Source organism: Haliotis cracherodii, unplaced genomic scaffold (assembly GCF_022045235.1).
Source record: "Haliotis cracherodii isolate W230 unplaced genomic scaffold, xgHalCrac1.p SCAF_9, whole genome shotgun sequence".
Taxonomy (NCBI): Eukaryota; Metazoa; Mollusca; class Gastropoda; order Lepetellida; family Haliotidae; genus Haliotis; species Haliotis cracherodii.
Window position 1 is genome coordinate 46,462,195 of NW_027266343.1, and position 19,983 is coordinate 46,482,177.

The following is a 19,983-nucleotide window of genomic DNA, read 5'->3' on the forward strand; positions in this document are numbered from 1 at the left end:
GAAACAGGTGGATGATGAAGGGGTGGGGAGGGAGTAACAGGGGGATGGTGAAGGGGTAGGGGAGGAGAAACAAGGGGATGGTGATGGGGAGGGGAGGGAGAAACAGGGGGATGGTGATGGGGAGGGGATGGAGTAACAGGGGGATGGTGATGGGGAGGGGAGGGGAAACAGGAAGATTGTGATGGGGAGGGGAGGGAGAAACAGGGGGATGGTGAAGGGGTAGGGGAGGAGAAACAAGGGGATGGTGATGGGGAGGGGAGGGAGTAACAGGGGGATGGTGATGGCGAGGGGAGGGGAAACAGGAAGATTGTGATGGGGAGGGGAGGGAGTAACAGGGGGATGATGATGGGGAGGGGAGGGAGTAACAGGTGGATGATGATGGGGAGGGGAGGGAGTAACAGGGGGATGGTGATGGGGAGGGGAGGGAGTAACAGGGGGATGGTGATGGGGAGGGGATGGAGTAACAGGGGGATGGTGATGGGGAGGGGAGGGAGAAACAGGTGGATGATGAAGGGGTGGGGAGGGAGTAACAGGGGGATGGTGAAGGGGTAGGGGAGGAGAAACAAGGGGATGGTGATGGGGAGGGGAGGGAGAAACAGGGGGATGGTGATGGGGAGGGGATGGAGTAACAGGGGGATGGTGATGGGGAGGGGAGGGGAAACAGGAAGATTGTGATGGGGAGGGGAGGGAGAAACAGGGGGATGGTGAAGGGGTAGGGGAGGAGAAACAAGGGGATGGTGATGGGGAGGGGAGGGAGTAACAGGGGGATGGTGATGGTGAGGGGAGGGGAAACAGGAAGATTGTGATGGGGAGGGGAGGGAGTAACAGGGGGATGGTGATGGGGAGGGGAGGGGAAAACAGGGAGATGTGAGAGGTGGATTTCTCTAAGTACAGTTCCCTGTAATTTGATACATCATGCAACACAATGTCACATTTTGCTCCTGGGAGAATCCTTCACTATGGTGTATATCGGCACTCTGTCTTAAAGTAAATGTGGCTCATTATCTTTTCTAAGGTACCCAGTACAAAACGTGTACAAGGTCTTCATGTGTTATGCAACTTACCGTAATTGTTATACTTTTTTCAAATGGTGGCGCAAACTCCATGAAACCTTTGTCATTAACCTTTGCAGCCTGTGTGGGCGTGAGATTTAGCTGTTCCTGCACGATGGCGCTGTCCAATATGACATACACAGGGACGGCGCTCATATTGGCACCCATTACTGCAGGAGTTGCACATTTCATACGCTTCCCTGAAGATTCTGGCTCACAGTCCTGTTTGGGGCAAGAAAAGTGAATGTCAGATGGATTCGTTAGTCCTTCGCCTTGAACCTATGTGGATCCTGGGGGACAACAGGTCCTTATGTGCGCATGTGCATGTGCGTGAGACATGGGATTGTTTAAAAATAAAATATTCAGACAAAACAGTAAAAGAATACATATTTCTTCTCAGGTTTTACCCCAAAAATAAATAGCACGCTGGTTGCTCTGAAAAAAGTGTTTCCTCTTTTCACAGTATTTGTTTGGTGTGTGATGAAGCTGCCTCAAACAATAGTTCCAGTTCCCCAAAAAAATATTAGATCGTGGGTCCCCAATGTGTCGTCCTTACCGAAAAAGATTCCTGTCCAGAGGCATTGACCATCATCCGTGGTTTGGCCACGCTGTTGAGATTCTCCCCAGCTAGTGTAATGTAACACCCACCACTGGAGAGAAAACAAAAGTTAAAGGTAGACCAAAATATGAATTCTTTACGTTTTGAGACATACCCCTACATAAATGGTTGACGATAATCCTCAAGAGATTGTGGAGAAAAATTAATGCTTACATATACCGGTAATCATATTTGTCCACATACTTGTCAATTTTTTTTTAGTGATGTAGACTCTAGGGCTGGGACTCAGGAGATGTCTCAAAATGTCCGATTGGGAATATTTTTAGCATAGCCCTGGCAAAACGTATTTAGATACATGTATTAAACAATCTGGTCATGCATACACTGAAGTTGACTTAAGTTATATCTTTATTCAACCATATGAAAAATCAGAAGGAATGGGTGCATAGTCAGAACGAAAAGCGAACATTAGTGACTTGTAGTGTAACCATAGAGTTCCAGATAATTTTAGTCATTAGACGATATATCACGTGACAAACCACGGGTCCGGGTAGTCCTATGGGTACCCGGGTCCTACTCTGTACCCACCCTACCCGGGTACCAGAGTTACCCGTCCCAGCCCTAGTAGACTCCTATGAAAGACATATATTTTCGAAAACATATTCATTACACATTGTGCATATGCTAGCATTTCCTTGACTATCCCTATCTCCACCGTATTGTAAATACCCTGAATCCATAGCTTCCTTTTGTGCCTAATTCAAATTACATGTTCTTAGAAATAGACGCCATTATAGACCTGCTGCCACTGTTGCCTATTGTGCTGAAAGTATCTGCCTATCTCATAGTAACCTTGTGTCTGAAGTACTACCTTCAAGTGAGATCTGATGTTCTACATATAAATTGTAAGACCTACGTTTTACAACTGAAGTTTTACAAACATACTTTGAGGTTTCACAGTTGAATTGAAAGACCTATTACTATAAGGTATCACAATTTCTTTCTGTTTTCTTCTGGCATTTCTAACATTTAGACAGTTTATAAGGCAAGCATAACAAGCCTGACTGTCTTGTTTATCTAAATACATGGGTACTCAGTGATTACTACATGCAATAGACTGTATAGAGATACTGGTTGATGCGAGTACCGGTAAGCGAGTTGCAGTATATAATTAGCATGTGAATATTTTCTCTGAAAAGAACTTGTGTGGATTAGATTTTTACACTGTTTTTGCCCCAGTCAGTCTGTCTTGTGACTTATACATAATGACATGTGGTAATCACAGTGAGGATTTCATGAAATGGATATTGACATTCTGGGATAGTAATGATGGGATTACACTTACTTCAGTGTAGAATAGCTGTAAATATTACTGCCCCATTTGGGGGCACATTTGGGGGCACATTTGGGGGAGGTGTCACTTGACAATATACATAAGAAAGTTAATGAAAAAAGTTATATTTCTCTATAAGTATTTAATGTTATTTTCAACAGCACCACTGATATCATTATGGAGAGAAACATTACCTTTCAGCTGCTGTTGCAGAGGAGGGATTATCCGCAGACAGAGAAGGGTCGGGCTTGTAGGTAAAGTTATAACTGTAACTCAAAGATGAACCTGCCCAGTTAAGAGACACAGACTTAGCTCCTCCTGTAGGTTGTCCTGGGGTCCGGAAGATAAGCTGAGTGTCTGAGCTGGAACACGAGTGAGTGAGTGAGTGAGTGAGTGAGTGAGTGAGTGAGTGAGTGAGTGAGTGAGTGAGTGAATATGGTTTTATGCTGTTTTTAGCAATATTCCAGAAATAGTAGGGGACACCAGAAATGGGCTTCACACATTGTACCCATGTGCGTGCGTGCGTGGGTTGGGTTGGTGGGTGGGTGGGTGTGGGCCACCATGAGTAAGTGAGTTGACTGAGTTGACTGAGTGAGTCAGTGAGTGTGTTGGAGTGAGTGAGTGAGTTGGTGGATTGGTGGGGGTTGACTGAGTGAGTCAGTGAGTGAGTCCCTTGCATGTGTTTGTGACGAGTGCCACCAGTGAGACAGGATACTCTCACCTTTTCGTGAACACCGGGTGTCACCACTATTTGATAGTGATTCATAAACACATGCTTTTGCCATAGTCAGACTCTTTTGATTATCTAAATGGTTTTGTCGCTTCTTTTTTGTACCACACATACATGTAGGTACTGTGCTGACGGACAAGGGTCACGGAGAATTACAGTGCTATTAAGCACTGGGTCACTCCTGCCTCATGCACACTAACCCAGGGATGGACATTAGCGCCACCCTGAAATTCCAGACCAATTTTACCCAATGGGCTAGTAGAATTTTGGTAGTGTAGCTGCATGTAATCGCCATTTGGTTTAGTAGACGTCCTTGGTTAAATTCCATCTCTGTAAACTAACTAAAGTAATGACTCTCACCTATTAATATGAGGTTCTGTGGTTCCTATGGTAACATTACTGTTTGTCAAGTAATGTCCCCTAATTGTCACCATGGTGCCACCAATCTTTGGACCAAACTCAGGAGACACACTTGTCACAAATGGAGTCTGAAAATACATCAGAAACAAAAGCCTTACTTATCTTCTAATTCATGGGACTACATTTCAGTTCCTTAAACCTCTTTGAGTTGTCAAGTTCTCTGTTGTCTGAGGAATTTTGATTTTCTGCAGAATTTGCTTAATGTTTGGTTTTATCAGCTGTTTAGGGACTGGTCATTTAGAGCAGGTCTAGATAAGTCAGAGGGAATCAGGGGAGGGTCACCCAAGAATATGAAAGGGGATGGTTGTAAAATTAATACATATATTTTGGGGAAGGTCATGAAAAAATGGATATTTCAAAATGAAATATAAAGTCATTTTCTATTTGCTCTTTTCAGGGAGGGTCTTGGCCAAAAAATATACAATGACACAGGGAGGGTCATCCAAAAATATGACAAGCACTATGGTAGGGTCATTATTTTCAGTACATTAGAGAATCAAAAAACCTCTGACACCTCACCCCAACCCAACCCCTGTGTAACACATGACCGGTCCCTTAGCAATCAATGAATCTCCGTGAACTCTATCATGTTCTGCCTTAAAGGGGTAGCTTAGCCAGGTAGAACAAGAGACAACTAGTACAATATACACAGATTTATTTACATGAACATCATATATATAAGTAGCTAAGAAATATATACAACAATGGTGAGCATACATAGACTTCCCAGGGATCGGGCATGTTCCTAGGAAGGCGAGAGCAAGTTTAATATTTAGGTGATTTAGAACATTGCAATGATATTATAATTTGATATTTTGAGCATTAAAGTATATTTTATGAATAACTACCATTAAAGGTTTTCTAACAGTTGTTTTTAGTATATAGCATCATTATAAAACTTATGTACATATTTAATGCTCATGATAACTCACTAACACAGTGTCTTGTTTTCAGTGATAACCAGATCAAAGACATTTTGATGAGAGAATCTGCAACATATATAACTGATCCTGCAGTTGATTTTGTATGGCTAAAAAAAAAAATAGTCTTGGTTCTCAGGCAACGCCCCCATCATCATAAAGTTTGCCGCACATTTCATTTTTATTTCCATTTACATATATTTTTTTTTTAAATCCTTAAATATTCCAAGCCCAACGGTAGTCAAATACTGTATTCAAGTATTTAACTCATCAAGGAATACATTTATGTAGGGAGGCCTTTCCCCAGGTTGATTGTACACAGTTGTTTATTGATTACACAACTGTTTATTGGTTACATACTTATATAAGTTTGAACAACAACAAAAAAGAAAAAAAGACACCGCCCACCCGCTCTATTTTTTCAAAAAACATTGCCTGAGCACCAATTCTTTTATGTTTTTAAGCCTTAACATGTTCAATGAAATTTTATATTCAAAATTGTATTTAGATTTGTAATATTGGATTTCTACCTCCTTTAGGTAAAAAAACCCTTCCCTTCCAGGACTTAGAAAAGCTACACGTTTTTATTAAATTTCTGATATAGGATTGTGGTGTGAGTTGTTGTGGGGTGGGGGAGTGTCTGCTGGTATTTTTAATGTGACAGAAGTGAACTTTTCAGGGTTTTACAGTTCAAGCAAATAAATAACAGTTCTAATTTTCACATTTTGACTGCATCATCATAGGTTAGGTATAACAAGATTAAATACAAGAATAATTGTCAGTTCAAAAAAGCTTCCTTGCAAGGTGTGTTGGTGTTTGTATTGCTAGATCTCATGGGTGTGTCAACCTTTCACAATTAAGGTTTTTGTGGGGGTATGTCTCAAAACTTAATTTTTTATCCGACCTTAAACTTTTGAAATGTTTCCAAATATACGAAGCATATTGCATCAAAACAAAATTATTAAGATGTTTTGATTAATTTTCCCAAAAATATAATCATCAATTAAAGATTAAAGATAAAAGACAACTTATATTCCAAATTATCAGGAACATATATTAGAAAAAGCTATAGAAAAAATAAAAAATACAACAAAACGGTAAAACTTATTGATAGCAAATCCAATAATATTAGCCAGGATAGCTCTCATCTCTTACGCAAGTTCTGTTGGTGTAATCCTCCCCTCGACACTGACACTGCCCCGACGGCCCCTTGTCACAGGTGCTGTTACTGGACCCCAGAGCGTTGCATCCACAGGCGGTGCATCCTGCCTTACTGAGTCCATAAAACTCATCCTTACATTCGCCACACTGACGTTCTGAAGGAGAGAAACAGTACCACAAAAAACTCACATATAAAAGTAGAATTGAAAATGATGTCAAAGAAATTCCTGTGATGTAATATGCAAGTGTTTAGATTAGGTCACCATTATTCCGACTATAGTGGCTGGTAAATAATCAGGTGAGGACCAGACATGCCTACTAGGGCTGGGATGAGTCAAACTTTACTACCCGGGTACCCACACCCCTATTACCCGACCCCACCCGGGTACTTGCTGTAGGTCTTAAGAAATAGGTACAAACTGTCCGATTGGTAGCCCGAGCAAAATGTATCTAGATACGATCTGATCATGCATACACTGAAGTTGCCTGAAGTTTTATCTTTATTCAAACATACATGTATATAAGTCAGAAGGAATGCGTTCATAGCCATGAAGAAGTGCGAACATTAGTGACTTGTGTAACCATGTAGTTATAGTGAATTTTTGTCATGAAACAATATATCACATGACTAACAAGGGGCCCTAGTAGTCCTGTGGTTACCTGGGTCCTACTCAATACCCAAATGACCCGAGTACCCGAGTTACCCGTCCCAGCCCTAATACCTACCGAAGCACATTAGGGCCATGCTGTGTATATAATCTTGAAAATTCAAGATACTTAGCTGACATTTCAAAATACTTCGTTGAAAATTCAAGATAGTATCTTAAAAATTCAAGAAATAAGAAAGATCAGTTCAAGATACTGTCGAGAAATTTCAAGATAAACTAAATGCAGCAAGAGGACTTCCCAAGACTTCACTTTCTGCTTTGAGCTGACACTATTGCCAGACAGGATCTTGAATTCTCAAGATAAAAAAATAACTTTGTGACCTTAATGGGCTTCCGTACAAACCAGTGACTGAAAGAAGGAGTAACAAGCCGCGTTATGAGGTCAATAAGCCGAGGCTAGAGTGTGAGAACTTGGTCCATGTTAGCTGACTCTTACAGCAAGCATAGGTTACTGGTGATCCCATTATGGGCTGGTTGGTTAGTTGGTTTGTTGTTTAACGCTGCACTCAGCAATATTCCACAATTGGGATCGATGACATGGATCAACCAAGTCAGCGAACCGACCATCCTTTCCCGTTAGTCGCCTCTTACGACAAGCATAGTCGCCTTTTACGGCAAGCATGGGTTGCTGAAGACCTATTCTACCCCTGGCTGGAGTTCTGAATCCTCTGTGTGTACCATATTTCATAAGGTGGCAATTAAGAACCCTGAGGTTTGTTTGTTTGATTGTTTGTTTGTCTGTTTGTTTGTTGCTATATATGTACTCAGCAATATTCAAGCTATATGACGGTGGTCAGTAATTAATCAATACTGGATCAGACAATCGTGTGATTGACATTATAAGCACTGATATACGCAATTGGGATACGGTAACATGCATCAACGAGTCTGACCACCTGATCCCATTAGTCACCTTTTACGACAAGTATATGTTGCTGCAAGCCAGTTCCCTCCTGGATCTTCACAGGGCAAACCATACGGTGCTTGTGGATATTGGCAATGGTAGCTGAATCTAAGGACCCTCCAATTCTCTCATTTTTTGCATGAAGACGATGACAAGAACCTTCGACCATCACACCTAATTTCAAATGCTGTGCATCACATGGAATAAAAACTAGCATTACTGTAAATTATATCACTATCTTACCTTCAACATTTGGTTTACAGTCACACTGGCCAGTTTCAACATTACAGACAAAACTGCTAGCCTCGGTAGTTCCGTTAGTATCACACGCACATGGCAAACACCCATCCTGAGTCGTCCAGTAGTGCTTCTCCTTGCATTCCGAACAGTTAGAGTTCACGACATTGTCTCTGCAGACACATTCCCCAGTTTCATTGTTGCAGGAGGAACTCCCCCGAGCATCACAGGATGATCTGGTACAACCGTCAGTGTTACTCCCAGAGAGATTATATGTGAGTGGTTTACAGGTGTCACACCGCACACCCTCCACATTCGACTTGCATAAACATGTCCCTCCAACCTGCAACCAAAACAATGAACTGTATCATGCTAATACTTCGTTCCAATTGTTAAAATTGTTTCCGATGAGACTCATTGTGATGTCTTGAGAACACAATGTAGCAAATAGCTGACATCATCCACTGTTCCAATGCCCCGAACTATTTTATGTTCCAGCAACAGTCACAGAGCTGATGCCACTCGAGATGAGAAAAGCCTCACTGTTCTTGCTTTTCTCAGACATTAGACTAGGAGTAAAACCAAGAATAACCTCGGAATTGTGGATCATCTGTCCTACAAGAATTTAAGTTGAAAAGGCTGGTGGGGTAGCCTAGTGGTTAAAGCATTCGATCATCATGCTGACGACCTGGGTTCAATTCCCCACGTGGGTACAATGTGCGAAGCATATTTCTGGTGTCCCCCGCCATGATATTGCTGGAATATTGCTAAAAGCAGCCTAAAACCATACTCACTCAATTATGTTGGGAACTCCTTGTCAATATTATATCACTCACCTATATCACATACATATAATCCATGACAGCACCTATTTCCTACATTAATCTCTAAATAACCATCTAAAATTAAATAAATTTCTCTTACTATCTCACAATTCCTGGAAACATTTTTGCCATCATCATGACAGTCGCAACTCTCGGTACATCCGAAGCCAGTCTCCTCTCTGTAGTAACCATTGTCACACGACCTGCAGTGGTCACCTTCGGTCTGAGTCAGACATGTACACGTGTAGGTGGACGCTCCTGTGGTCAGTGAACAAGCTGTCGCTGACCCGTCACAGTCACACCTGGGGGCAACAGTGGATTACAACATTCATATATGGCTAATAAAAAATAAAAGAATTGGTTCTCAGGCAATGACTTTTGAATATATAGTGTGCGCAGACAGTGTTTTTTTTATTTATGTTGTTTGTTCAAACTAGTATGTCACCAGATAAATATTTGTGTACCACCAACCTGGGAAAGGGCCTCCCTATATAAACAAGCATACAAACTCTGATTGCCGCCATGACCATAACACGAGATGTGCAGTAAAGCAGTGTGCATGTAAAGGGAAGTAACTGCGTGCTAGTTTGGATTGCATTGTTTTTAAGTATTAGAATTTTTTTTTAAATTTAAAATGGAAATAAAAACGAAACGTGCAACAGACTTTTGGATGATGCAGGCGGTGCCTGAGAACCAAGACTACTATGTGTTTTAGCCTGAAGTAAAACCTCATACAGTCCACACCCTATATTGTTGGATAAGCATTTCTCAGAGTAGACAAAAGTTTATGGATAACAAGTTCTTTATCATACTGTGATAGCGACATTTGACAACAATTATCACACATATATATACCTATTATATATAATTCTGTACCATGTCATAACTCAGTCTTATAAGCGTGACAACCGTATAAGGTGAGATGAAATGGGGTTTAACGTCGCGTCAAAGACTATTGCACTTATATAGCGACGTGTATTCATGTGTGAGTGTGAGTGGCTGCTTGTACTTGTCCGGACTGATGCTGATTTTATAGTGCTGGACTCATAGGTTAATGTGGAAAATTGTCATTTAGGATGATTTCACTTGGAATATGCTGTTGGAATTAATGCAATTCACTGTACTAAGAGGATTTTGGATTTTGTACCAAACAAATAGTAACAATCACAAAAGAAAGGTCGCCTGATCAAAGCTTAATAACGATCCTTATTTTGTCAGCATCATACTGGGCTCGTGGATTTCACCACAGTGGCAAAGTTCAAAGACCAGCACCAGCGTTCCTCTGATATGCCACGATGTAACTGAAATACTGTTCATGCCGTCATTGAACCAAATTCACTCATTCACTCACTCACTTACTCATCCAACAAACTCGCTATTCACTCACTCACTCTTCACTCACTGACCGCACATTTTTCAATGACAAAGACACTCACTTTCCTAAGATGGTGATGCTTGTGATGATCAGGTTTTCAACAGTTCCAGAGGATCTACCACTGAATTTCATTTCGATTTTCTCAGCTATTGTCTTACCAAATGCTAGATAGTTTTGTGGTGTGATACTGAAAAATAGAATTGATGGTTAGAAAATAACTATGTAAATTGTTACCACATTGCAACAACACTGAATTGCCTGATCAGAGTGACTCCAGACTTGATTATTTACATACCGCTGTCATATAGCTGGAATATTGCTGAGTGCAGTGTTTAACAACAAACAAAAAACAAAGCACCATCACTGTGAGCACCTAGGTGATATACATCCAGGATACAACTTCCACCACTCTGTGCAAGACTGAGCTATCTTAGGCTGTCCAAATGACAACTTCTTTGGGAATCTGAGCAAGATTAGTCCCCAGTTAGTCTTGCACCATGACTGGAATATATTTATTTTATGAAAAAAACACATCTAGAAAAGTATACAAAAGCAAGTCTAGCCAGCTCTAGCTAGCTCTATATGAAATCAGCACAGGGAATTTCTTTCTTTTTATAGCCAAGAAGGATATTGTGTAATATAAGTTTTTATAGACTAAATGTAAGTCTAGTCCCCAGTTGGTCAGGCTTGTTGTAAGAGCCAGATCAGGTGGTCACAATACGACAATTTCTTTCATTTTGTGATATCTCACCTGTAAGGAAATTATTGCTGTTCATGCAATACACTTACGAGACATAGGAAGTTTCCTCCCTCCCTCTAACCAACACTGAGGGTGCCAACCCCCTCCTCCTCCCCTGAATCCCGAATACCATCTCATTTTTCACCCTCAGTCTTACTGGCTCACCTCTGAATCCCGAATACTGCCTGTCACAAATCTCAAAACCACATGTCACAATTCACTCTACAAAGAATCTCAATCAGAAACAAAAACCTATAGAACACGTTCCTAGGTCAATAGGGTGTGATTTTAAGTTAAAATACTGAAAATAATAATGTATACAAAAAATAAAATATATAAAGGAATTATCTACGCACACCAATCTTTTTTTAAATGATTCTGCATGTCAAAGACAATATTATACCATGTACCACACTGCTAAGTCCAAAATACTCTCTAAACAGACCACAGAATCCTGCCTACCCAAAGGGGGTTGGCAGCCACAACATTAATGATGCATAAGTAATACCGTATATGGCCGTATATTTAGTCACACTAAACAGACAAGGTACCTCTTTATTTTACAGGAGGTGGAGTTTACTGTGTACAGAGCGGAGTCAACTCGATTCTTCTTCCCCCTTGACTCAAAGTTCCATTCTGTCGTTGTAGGTGATGATCTGTTAGCACTAAACGTTACAGTTACCTCTGTTACCTGTAACAGTAATACAACGAGGACTGAGTATTGACAGGGGTGATATATTGCAATACACAGAGGCTCTGTAAGGATACATAAGGGTTATCAAGCAAGTGTTTCAGGATGGTAAATATCCTGTATTTGGAATAAATATTGTATATTTAGTGAGCCAAGGGTCATGAAAAAAATGAACATTTTATAATAAAATTGTTGCCAAATATATTTAATATTCCATGACTCATCTCTATCTCCTTGTTCTCTCACTCTTACTCCTGGTTGTCTTACCAGCAGTATCTTGTGCACATACCTGGGGTGTGACCTGGACACTGTCATATGTCATTTGTCACGCCACAGCCGAGGAGACGTTCTTGCTCCCTCAACTGGACATCAACTGGTACTGTAGTCATCTATATCTCTTTAAGGACACCACCCTTATCTGCTTTCTTAATTTCCTTATGGTAAGCTAATCAATAGAATCAATTGTGATCCAAACTCTAAATCATAAATGTAATCAATTGTGAATATCCTACTTGGTCAAGAGGCATCGCATTGCACAAGATTACTTATTCACACAGTTAAAGCCCCATCCAGTGAGTAGGATTGTGAGTGAAAGGTATGTTTAAGTTCCATTCTATCATGTATATATTTCCTTATTATAGAAAATATCATATTAATGTTACTTTTTAATGTTGTGACATTACACCTAACGTATGCCGCCAAAAATATTCATTGTTACATCCAATCTATATAAAGTAACAGCGGCAGAATATTGTATTTAGCTACCCACTCAGAGTATCAATTTAAAATACTGTAATTAGACAATATATTCTGATATCATTATGTCATATGCTAAATATTTGTATTTTCCAGACTCTCTGTCACACCACACACAAGGAGAGACGTTCTTGTTTCCTAAGACTGGACATCAATTAATACTGATGTCATCCATATCTTTTACAAACAATAAATCCTTCTAAATCATCTTCACCACCCAAGTCCTCTCAATTACATCCTCAGCCAGAACCAACAACAAGATATACAGTGTTTTTGCATTTTGTCTTTTCATGGAGGGTCATAAAAAAAGGACAAGCATTAGGGGAGGGTTATTATTTGCAGTACATTAGTGTATCAAAAACCTCTGAACCCCCTAATAAATGACCGGTCCCTAAAGAAAGAAAATAATTGTCTCATTAAAATCAGATATTTTACTTCCATATAACACCTTGCTGAAGATCTGACCTCTCATCTGGATGAACTTTCTACTGAGACAGTCAGAGTCAAGGCTTTTAATTTCTCTTAACAACCACGACAAATTAACTATAGCAAAACGCCCCTGGGTAGCCTTGTTTGGATTATATACGATTATATACGAGTTGGGCCAGAGCAGACTAGTGTTAATATTAAGTATCGGCGACCCCAAACAAGTTACGACTACCGTATATGACCCCGGATAAGCCGACCCAGTAGATAAGCCGAGGTGTTAACTTGACCATTGAAATACGAAAGAAAATGCTATGACCCGCAGATAAGCCGAACCAGAAAGTGAAAGGCAAAAAACACTGCGAAGTCGAACTGCAAGACATGTGCCGGTACTCACAGATATTCAAAAATATAAGATGAAAAACGTTGTAATTATATTATATCATTATTATTTCTAATAAAGATTTAACAAACCAGTCATCCACTTTCATTATTTCGGGAAGCTGTTTCTCTTGTTGTTTTTTTAATCTCATAATGATCATTAAATGTTGCATTCAACAGCGAAGCGCCATTTTGTGAATCGGTGTATATAGAATTATGAACCTGTGAGAAAATATATTAGCTAGAGCGAAGACTCACAGTTTGTACACAAGTTCGCCAGCTAAAATTACATGTTGAACACACAAATGTATAAATCAACAAAGATTTAATAACCTTACAATATTTTAATAGATGTAGCACTTATAAACTTTCTGTCTAAACTATTGCAGTGATTATAATTACGATTACTTCCAATTTAATTTAATATTTACCCAAACGTGATGGAAGTTGAAATCTGTGACCCCACCTCAAGCCAAAACGAAAACATGGATCCCTTCCCCATTGCACTAATTGGCACCATGTCTAAAAATAGATAACCCCTATTGTATCAATAGTAATATAAAAGAAAGGTTGTCCTTAACTTCTTTTGAGTAGTTTAGGTATACAACGTAGGGATGACTTGGCCACTCTTTAAGATCATTGAAGGCAGAAAGACCAGGGGTGTGGAAGCCAATGCCACTAATTATTATGAGGTGTGGAAATGTGAAGTCAATACATGGGCATGGGTGTCCCAGTCGTCGAGGCCGCCACAATGTTTTGTGCTGAATTGTGTCCCTTAGGTGTGCCAGGATCCTATGATTGGATCTCTTTGTCAGCACCAACCAGTTTGCTGTAAACATCTAAGACCATCTTCCTGAGGCAAGTGAGTTAACTGACTAATAAAGTACAGTTTCCACCCTTGCCGAACTAGGCTGGTATTATGGAGTTACATTTTGGCTGGAATAACGAGTGTTTGCATAGTCCAATCAAAATCGCGCACCAAAATCGACATTCGGTTCGTAAACTGTCATGCAGATTTCGATCGATTGCAGGATTTGCAAAGTATGTGCACCACCAACTCGTTGTCAGCAGATATTTTCCGAATCTTTTCATGTTTTCAATCAAGGTGCTCACGTGATTTGATGCATTTCGCGATGTAAGAACCGTTTTATCACAATATAGATCTTGATTATCGATCAAATCGTTCTGACTGTGCGCCACTATATTGTGTGAAGCAAACGCAAGTGATGGAATCTGATTGGTCCTTAGGAGAGGCTTAAAAGGGACAAAACTGGTAATAGCCACTGGTGGCGCTACGATCGAGCCCAGTAATTCCAACCTAGTTCGGCAAGGATGGAAACTGGACTTTTAAAGTAAGTTAACTCTCTTGCCTCGGGAAGATGATCTAAGACCTGCATGACTGTGCATGCTGTGACTGAAACGCTGTTCATAGTGACGTTCGTGGTCTAGTGGTAGAGCGTCCGTCTGGAAAGCGGAAGGTCCAGGGTTTGATCCCCGGCCTTGTCATACCAAAAGACATTAAAAGATGGTACTTGTTGTTACCCTGTCTAGCACTCGGCACTAAGGATCTAAAACAAGGACTGGTCAGCTCGGACTGAGTACACTGTGTCTAAGTAGAGCAGTCATGTTCAACGGCAACATGGTATCTCAATGGGCTAGCACTATTAGTCGACATAAGTCGCCACACGCGTTGCTATATAAGTGCAACAATATTGGACGCAAAGTTGAACCCCATTTCAGCTCCCCTCATAGTGACATTAAACATAAACTCACACACTCATTGAAGATATGTCTGAAACAGCTTACCTGGAAAGAGTTCTTCAGATCTATCATGACAGTGACATCTCCAGCTTCTTTGGAGGCCCAATTGAATGAAGCATTATTTTTCAGTACATCATCAATGGCATGGAGTGTTTTTGTTAATCTTTTGATAGTTCCAGTTCCAGCTGAACAGTCAAGCCCATCAGTTGATATATTGGGATGGGACACAGGGCAACGACAGTCCGACTCTAATGACTTCCGTGGGAAGATACCAGTATAGAGTTCTTCAATTTCTCTGGTGACAAAAACAATATAACACAATATAAGGAACAAGACAGTAAGATACAATGTGTGGTGATACAATACATACAGATACATATATGCCATCATGATAGTAATGTTTTGATATGATACAGAGGATATTACCAGAATTTTTAAATATTCTTTATAAGACTATAGGTTTTCATGCTTGTCATGAGAGGCGACTAACGTGATAGGGAGGTCAGACTGACTTGTTGATGCATGTATATCCCAGTGTGTAGATGGATGCTCATGATATCAATCACTGGATTGTACAGACCCTCGTCCAAAAGCTGGCATATTGCTGTGTGTGGCATTAAACAACAAATACAGCATATCTTATGAGAACCTAACCATGAGATAAATCATACTATATGCTCCAATACAGTTGGTTTCTATCAATCTCGATACTCTTTTGCATTGACAGTGGAAATAACCTGCATTCATTTTTAAGCATACAGGATACAATATTTTGTGTGGCTAAAACTTTTTTATAGGTACATGCAGGGCTCGAGATATGCTGCGCATTTGCGTAAAATACGCTTTAAATAAACTGAAATATGCAGACAAATCGAATCCTTGGGTATCAAATAAGCAACAAAAACTTAAATATATCCTATTGATATAAAATTAATAGGTTTATTACAACTATTAGATAAAACAATTGTATAAATAACAATCAGCTAAAATGATTGTGTATCAGCTGATCGCCAAATTCACTTACAGAGTTACATTCGGAAAACCTTCTGCGACAGACATACTGATAGATGCCAATTTAAAAGTATATGTTCATGTTGTATCTTATACAGTCGCAGATTGGAGATTACAAAAAGGCACCTTTCTTACAATGCTAATTTTTGCAAACAAAAATGGCTTCCCGGAGAGGGAGATGAAAGCAGACACACACGGGTATACTACTCCTCATCTGGTTCTAAATGACTTACAGGGATTCTTACAGAAAGGTTTTCAATCTAAATTACCCAAATGTCAAGAAACAGGTGGGTATTATAAATTTGAATACACTCTAAAAATTGTGGATACCCAATCAAAATCAAACCCCTGGGTAAAATACCAAATAAGCAAAAGCGTATCTAGAGCTCTGTACATGGACTATGACCCTGTGCCCCACACAACCCACCTCTCAGTCAGCCCGTCATTGTAGAACCTCCCATCCAGCAGCAGCAGAAAATCAGACACTGTCAAACCTGACAGGAAAAATTGTTTGATAGGCATTACTTAGAAGTTGACGAATGACAAGGTAGACACAATTTTATGGATAACAACTTCATTAATACCGTAAAAAGCTATGTTTTGGTATAGATCCTTATACCGTTGTTAAGCAAGACAAATCTGACAGGAGAAGAACATACTGGACATTAACATTCTGGACATTAACATTCCGGAGACTAACATTCACATTCCAGACATTAACATCCTGGACACTAACATTCACATTCCGGACAATAACAATCCGGACATTAACTTTCTGGACATTAACATCCTGGGCATTGACATTACAGACATTAACATTCCAGACATTAACATCCTGGACATTAACATTTTGGACATTGACATTATGGACATTAACATTACGGACATTAACATTCCAGACATTAACATTCTGGACATTAACAATCCGTACATTAACATTCTGGACATTAACATCCTGGACATTAACATTTTGGACATTGACATTCTGGACATTAACATTACGGACATTGACATTACGGACATTAACATCCTGGACATCAACATTTTGGACATCAACATTACGGACATTAACATTATGGACATTAACATTTTGGACATTGACATTCCAGACATTAACAATCCGGGTACTAACATTCTGGACATTAACATCCTGGACATTAACATATTGGACATTGACATTACGGACCTTAACATTACGGACATTGACATTACGGACATTAACATTCTGGACATGAACATTTTGGACATTAACATTCCAGACATTAACATTACGGACATTGACATCCTGGACATTAACATTACGGACATTAACATTCTGCACTTTCACATTCTGGACATTAACATTTGTGCAAGGTCATGAATACATATGTCTTCAGTCAACACTCTTTCAGTCCTTCACCTTGTGGATTTAACCAACCAGAGCCAAAAGCCACAATCAGAAAAATAACATAAAAATAGACAAAAGTTACATGTGCATGATTGATCAATCTTTGACTATTGGACTACAACCAGGCCTTTTGCTCTGATATGATAAAAGAGGCATCAGATTGGAGTAAAAGATCTGAGATTAATGAGATTGTATCCTTAATAACCCAAACAACTCACATCAAATATAATTTAAACACAAAAACTATTTATAAGGCACAACTGTACTATTATTTTGACCTACCTAACCTCTAAATCCGTAAACAATAACCTGAAAACACTATTACCTCAACATCGCATTCATTTCTGAATTCTAGATTATTGAAGATTTTTTAATCCTCATGCCTAATGAAAACCTCAAATATTCTCATTCCTTTTTGATATTTGGTTGTTTTTTTAGTCAGATGCAAACTGCTTTACTGAAAAGCTGTTGTAAACAGAATTTCAAAAGTACCTCAACAATAACTTGAAACAACAGGAAATATGAATACTTTTTGTCATTTTAAGGTAAATACCGTATTCCCCGTAATAAGCGCCCAGGGCGCTCTCAAAATTAGAAATAGGGGGCTCTTATTAGAATATTATTTGGGTGAAAAAAAAAAGAGTTGAAAGATAAATTTCGTGGTTTATGCTGACAGCCTGAAATGTTTTGGTACGACAGATATATTTTTCTAGAATTTAATCGCCCATAATTAAGGGTGCATATAACACACGAGTGCGTATTGTACGCGAATAAATAAGTCTTGTGAACATTGATCAATCGGAAGGGGTGCTAATTGGGATTGTTCACCGGCCAATATATTAGTAAATACCGCCGTGGGCGCTTATTAGAGCGGGGCGCTTATTACGTCGAATACGGTATACTGTCACCAAACAACATTTACCTGTTTCAGGTCCAAGCACCAGAGTGTTACCTTGCAAAGTAGGTGTTCCTGTCACAGTTTCTTTAATATTGTTTGTATACACATCAAACATCGTAGCAGATCTCTGAAACACGAGAAACATGAATTGTTTGATCGGCATTACTTAGAAGTTGACGGAAGTAGACACAGTTCATGGATATCAACTTCTTTAATACTGTAAAGGCGACGTTTCGGTATAGATCCTTATACCACAGATCTTACTTGACAACAGTTTAAGGATCTATATCGAAATGCCGCCTTTACAGTATTAAAGAAGTTGCTATCCATAAATTGTGTCTACTTTGACGAGAAACATGGTTTGAGAAACATGACATCTGTTCCTATTTAAACACATAAATGGATAATACAATCCCTTTACAATACATTATCTTATTGCAAAAATAAAATAATTTGAAATATATCAAATGACCAAATGATTTTCCCTCTAAAATACATGATAAAACTATCAGGAAAAATATACATAGATAACGATTTTGCGTACAATACTTATCTTGTCATGGCTCAAATGTCAGGTCTAAAATGGATTTTTATATTTCATTTGACACTGTAGGCATACATTTGCAAGGGATCAGCTGCCCATAGTCAAGTGATGAATTAGCCTTTTTTTCATATCGTATGGATGAATCCAGGAATTTTGAAAGTGAGGTGAGCCTCTATGATCTATTCCCCTAAATAACTCAATCACAAGGATGTTTGCTCACACTATCAATCACTGGCATGGATGGTTGATTGTGCTATCAATCCATCTCTGGCATGGATGGTTGATTGTGCTATCAATCACTAGCATGGATGGTTGATTGTGCTATCAATCACTAGCATGGATGGTTGATTGTGCCATCAATCACTAGCATGGATGGTTGATTGTGCTATCAACCCCAGGCATGGATGGTTGATTGTGCAATCAATCACTAGCATGGATGGTTGATTGTGCGATCAATCACTGGCATGGATGGTTGATTGTGCTATCAATCACTGGCATGGATGGTTGATTGTGCTATCAATCACTGGCATGGATGATTGATTGTGCGATCAATCACTGGCATGGATGGTTGATTGTGCTATCAATCACTGGCATGGATGGTTGATTGTGCTATCAATCACTGGCATGGATGGCTGATTGTGCCATCAATCACTGGCATGGATGGTTGATTGTTTTATCAACCGCAGGCATGGATGGTTGATTGTGCTATCGATCAACCATAGGTATGGAGTGCTGCTCAAACTAACAATCCGTAGCATGGATTGTTGCTCACACTATCAACCCCTGGCGTGGAGTGTTGATCACACAATCAACCCCTGGCATGGAGTGTTGCTCACACTATCAACCACTGGCATGGAGTGTTGATCACACTATCAACCCCGGGCGTGGAGTGTTGCTCACACTATCAACGCATGGCATGGAGTGTTGCTCACACTATCAACCACTGGCATGGAATTATACTGACACTATCAACCCTTGGCATGGAATGCTGCTCACAGTATCAACCACTGGCATGGGTTATAGATTATGGTCTGCCATGTCATGAATCACACTATCAACTGTCAACCCCTGGTATTGATTGTTGCTCAGTCTATCAACTCATGGTATGGAGTGTTGCTCACAATATCAACCCTTGGCATGGAGTGTTGCTCACAGTATCAACCACTGGCATGGGTTATAGATTATGGTCTGCCATGTCATGAATCT

General features: G+C 39.8%; 1 protein-coding gene across 1 annotated transcript in view; it reads right to left on the reverse strand.

Annotated features, from left to right (window-relative positions):
- LOC139452187 (uncharacterized) overlaps nucleotides 1-19,983 on the reverse strand; it is a 67,162-nt gene that overhangs the window by 19,674 nt on the left and 27,505 nt on the right. The window contains exons 4-15 of the mRNA XM_071233551.1: nucleotides 18,258-18,360; nucleotides 16,376-16,442; nucleotides 14,983-15,232; nucleotides 11,474-11,613; nucleotides 10,245-10,370; nucleotides 8,909-9,110; nucleotides 7,991-8,327; nucleotides 6,170-6,330; nucleotides 4,035-4,162; nucleotides 3,139-3,306; nucleotides 1,609-1,702; nucleotides 1,065-1,274 (exon numbers count right to left, since the gene is read on the reverse strand). Of these exons, the coding sequence (XP_071089652.1) occupies nucleotides 1,065-1,274; nucleotides 1,609-1,702; nucleotides 3,139-3,306; nucleotides 4,035-4,162; nucleotides 6,170-6,330; nucleotides 7,991-8,327; nucleotides 8,909-9,110; nucleotides 10,245-10,370; nucleotides 11,474-11,613; nucleotides 14,983-15,232; nucleotides 16,376-16,442; nucleotides 18,258-18,360 (1,986 nt within the window). The remainder of the gene's footprint in view (nucleotides 1-1,064; nucleotides 1,275-1,608; nucleotides 1,703-3,138; nucleotides 3,307-4,034; nucleotides 4,163-6,169; nucleotides 6,331-7,990; nucleotides 8,328-8,908; nucleotides 9,111-10,244; nucleotides 10,371-11,473; nucleotides 11,614-14,982; nucleotides 15,233-16,375; nucleotides 16,443-18,257; nucleotides 18,361-19,983) is intronic.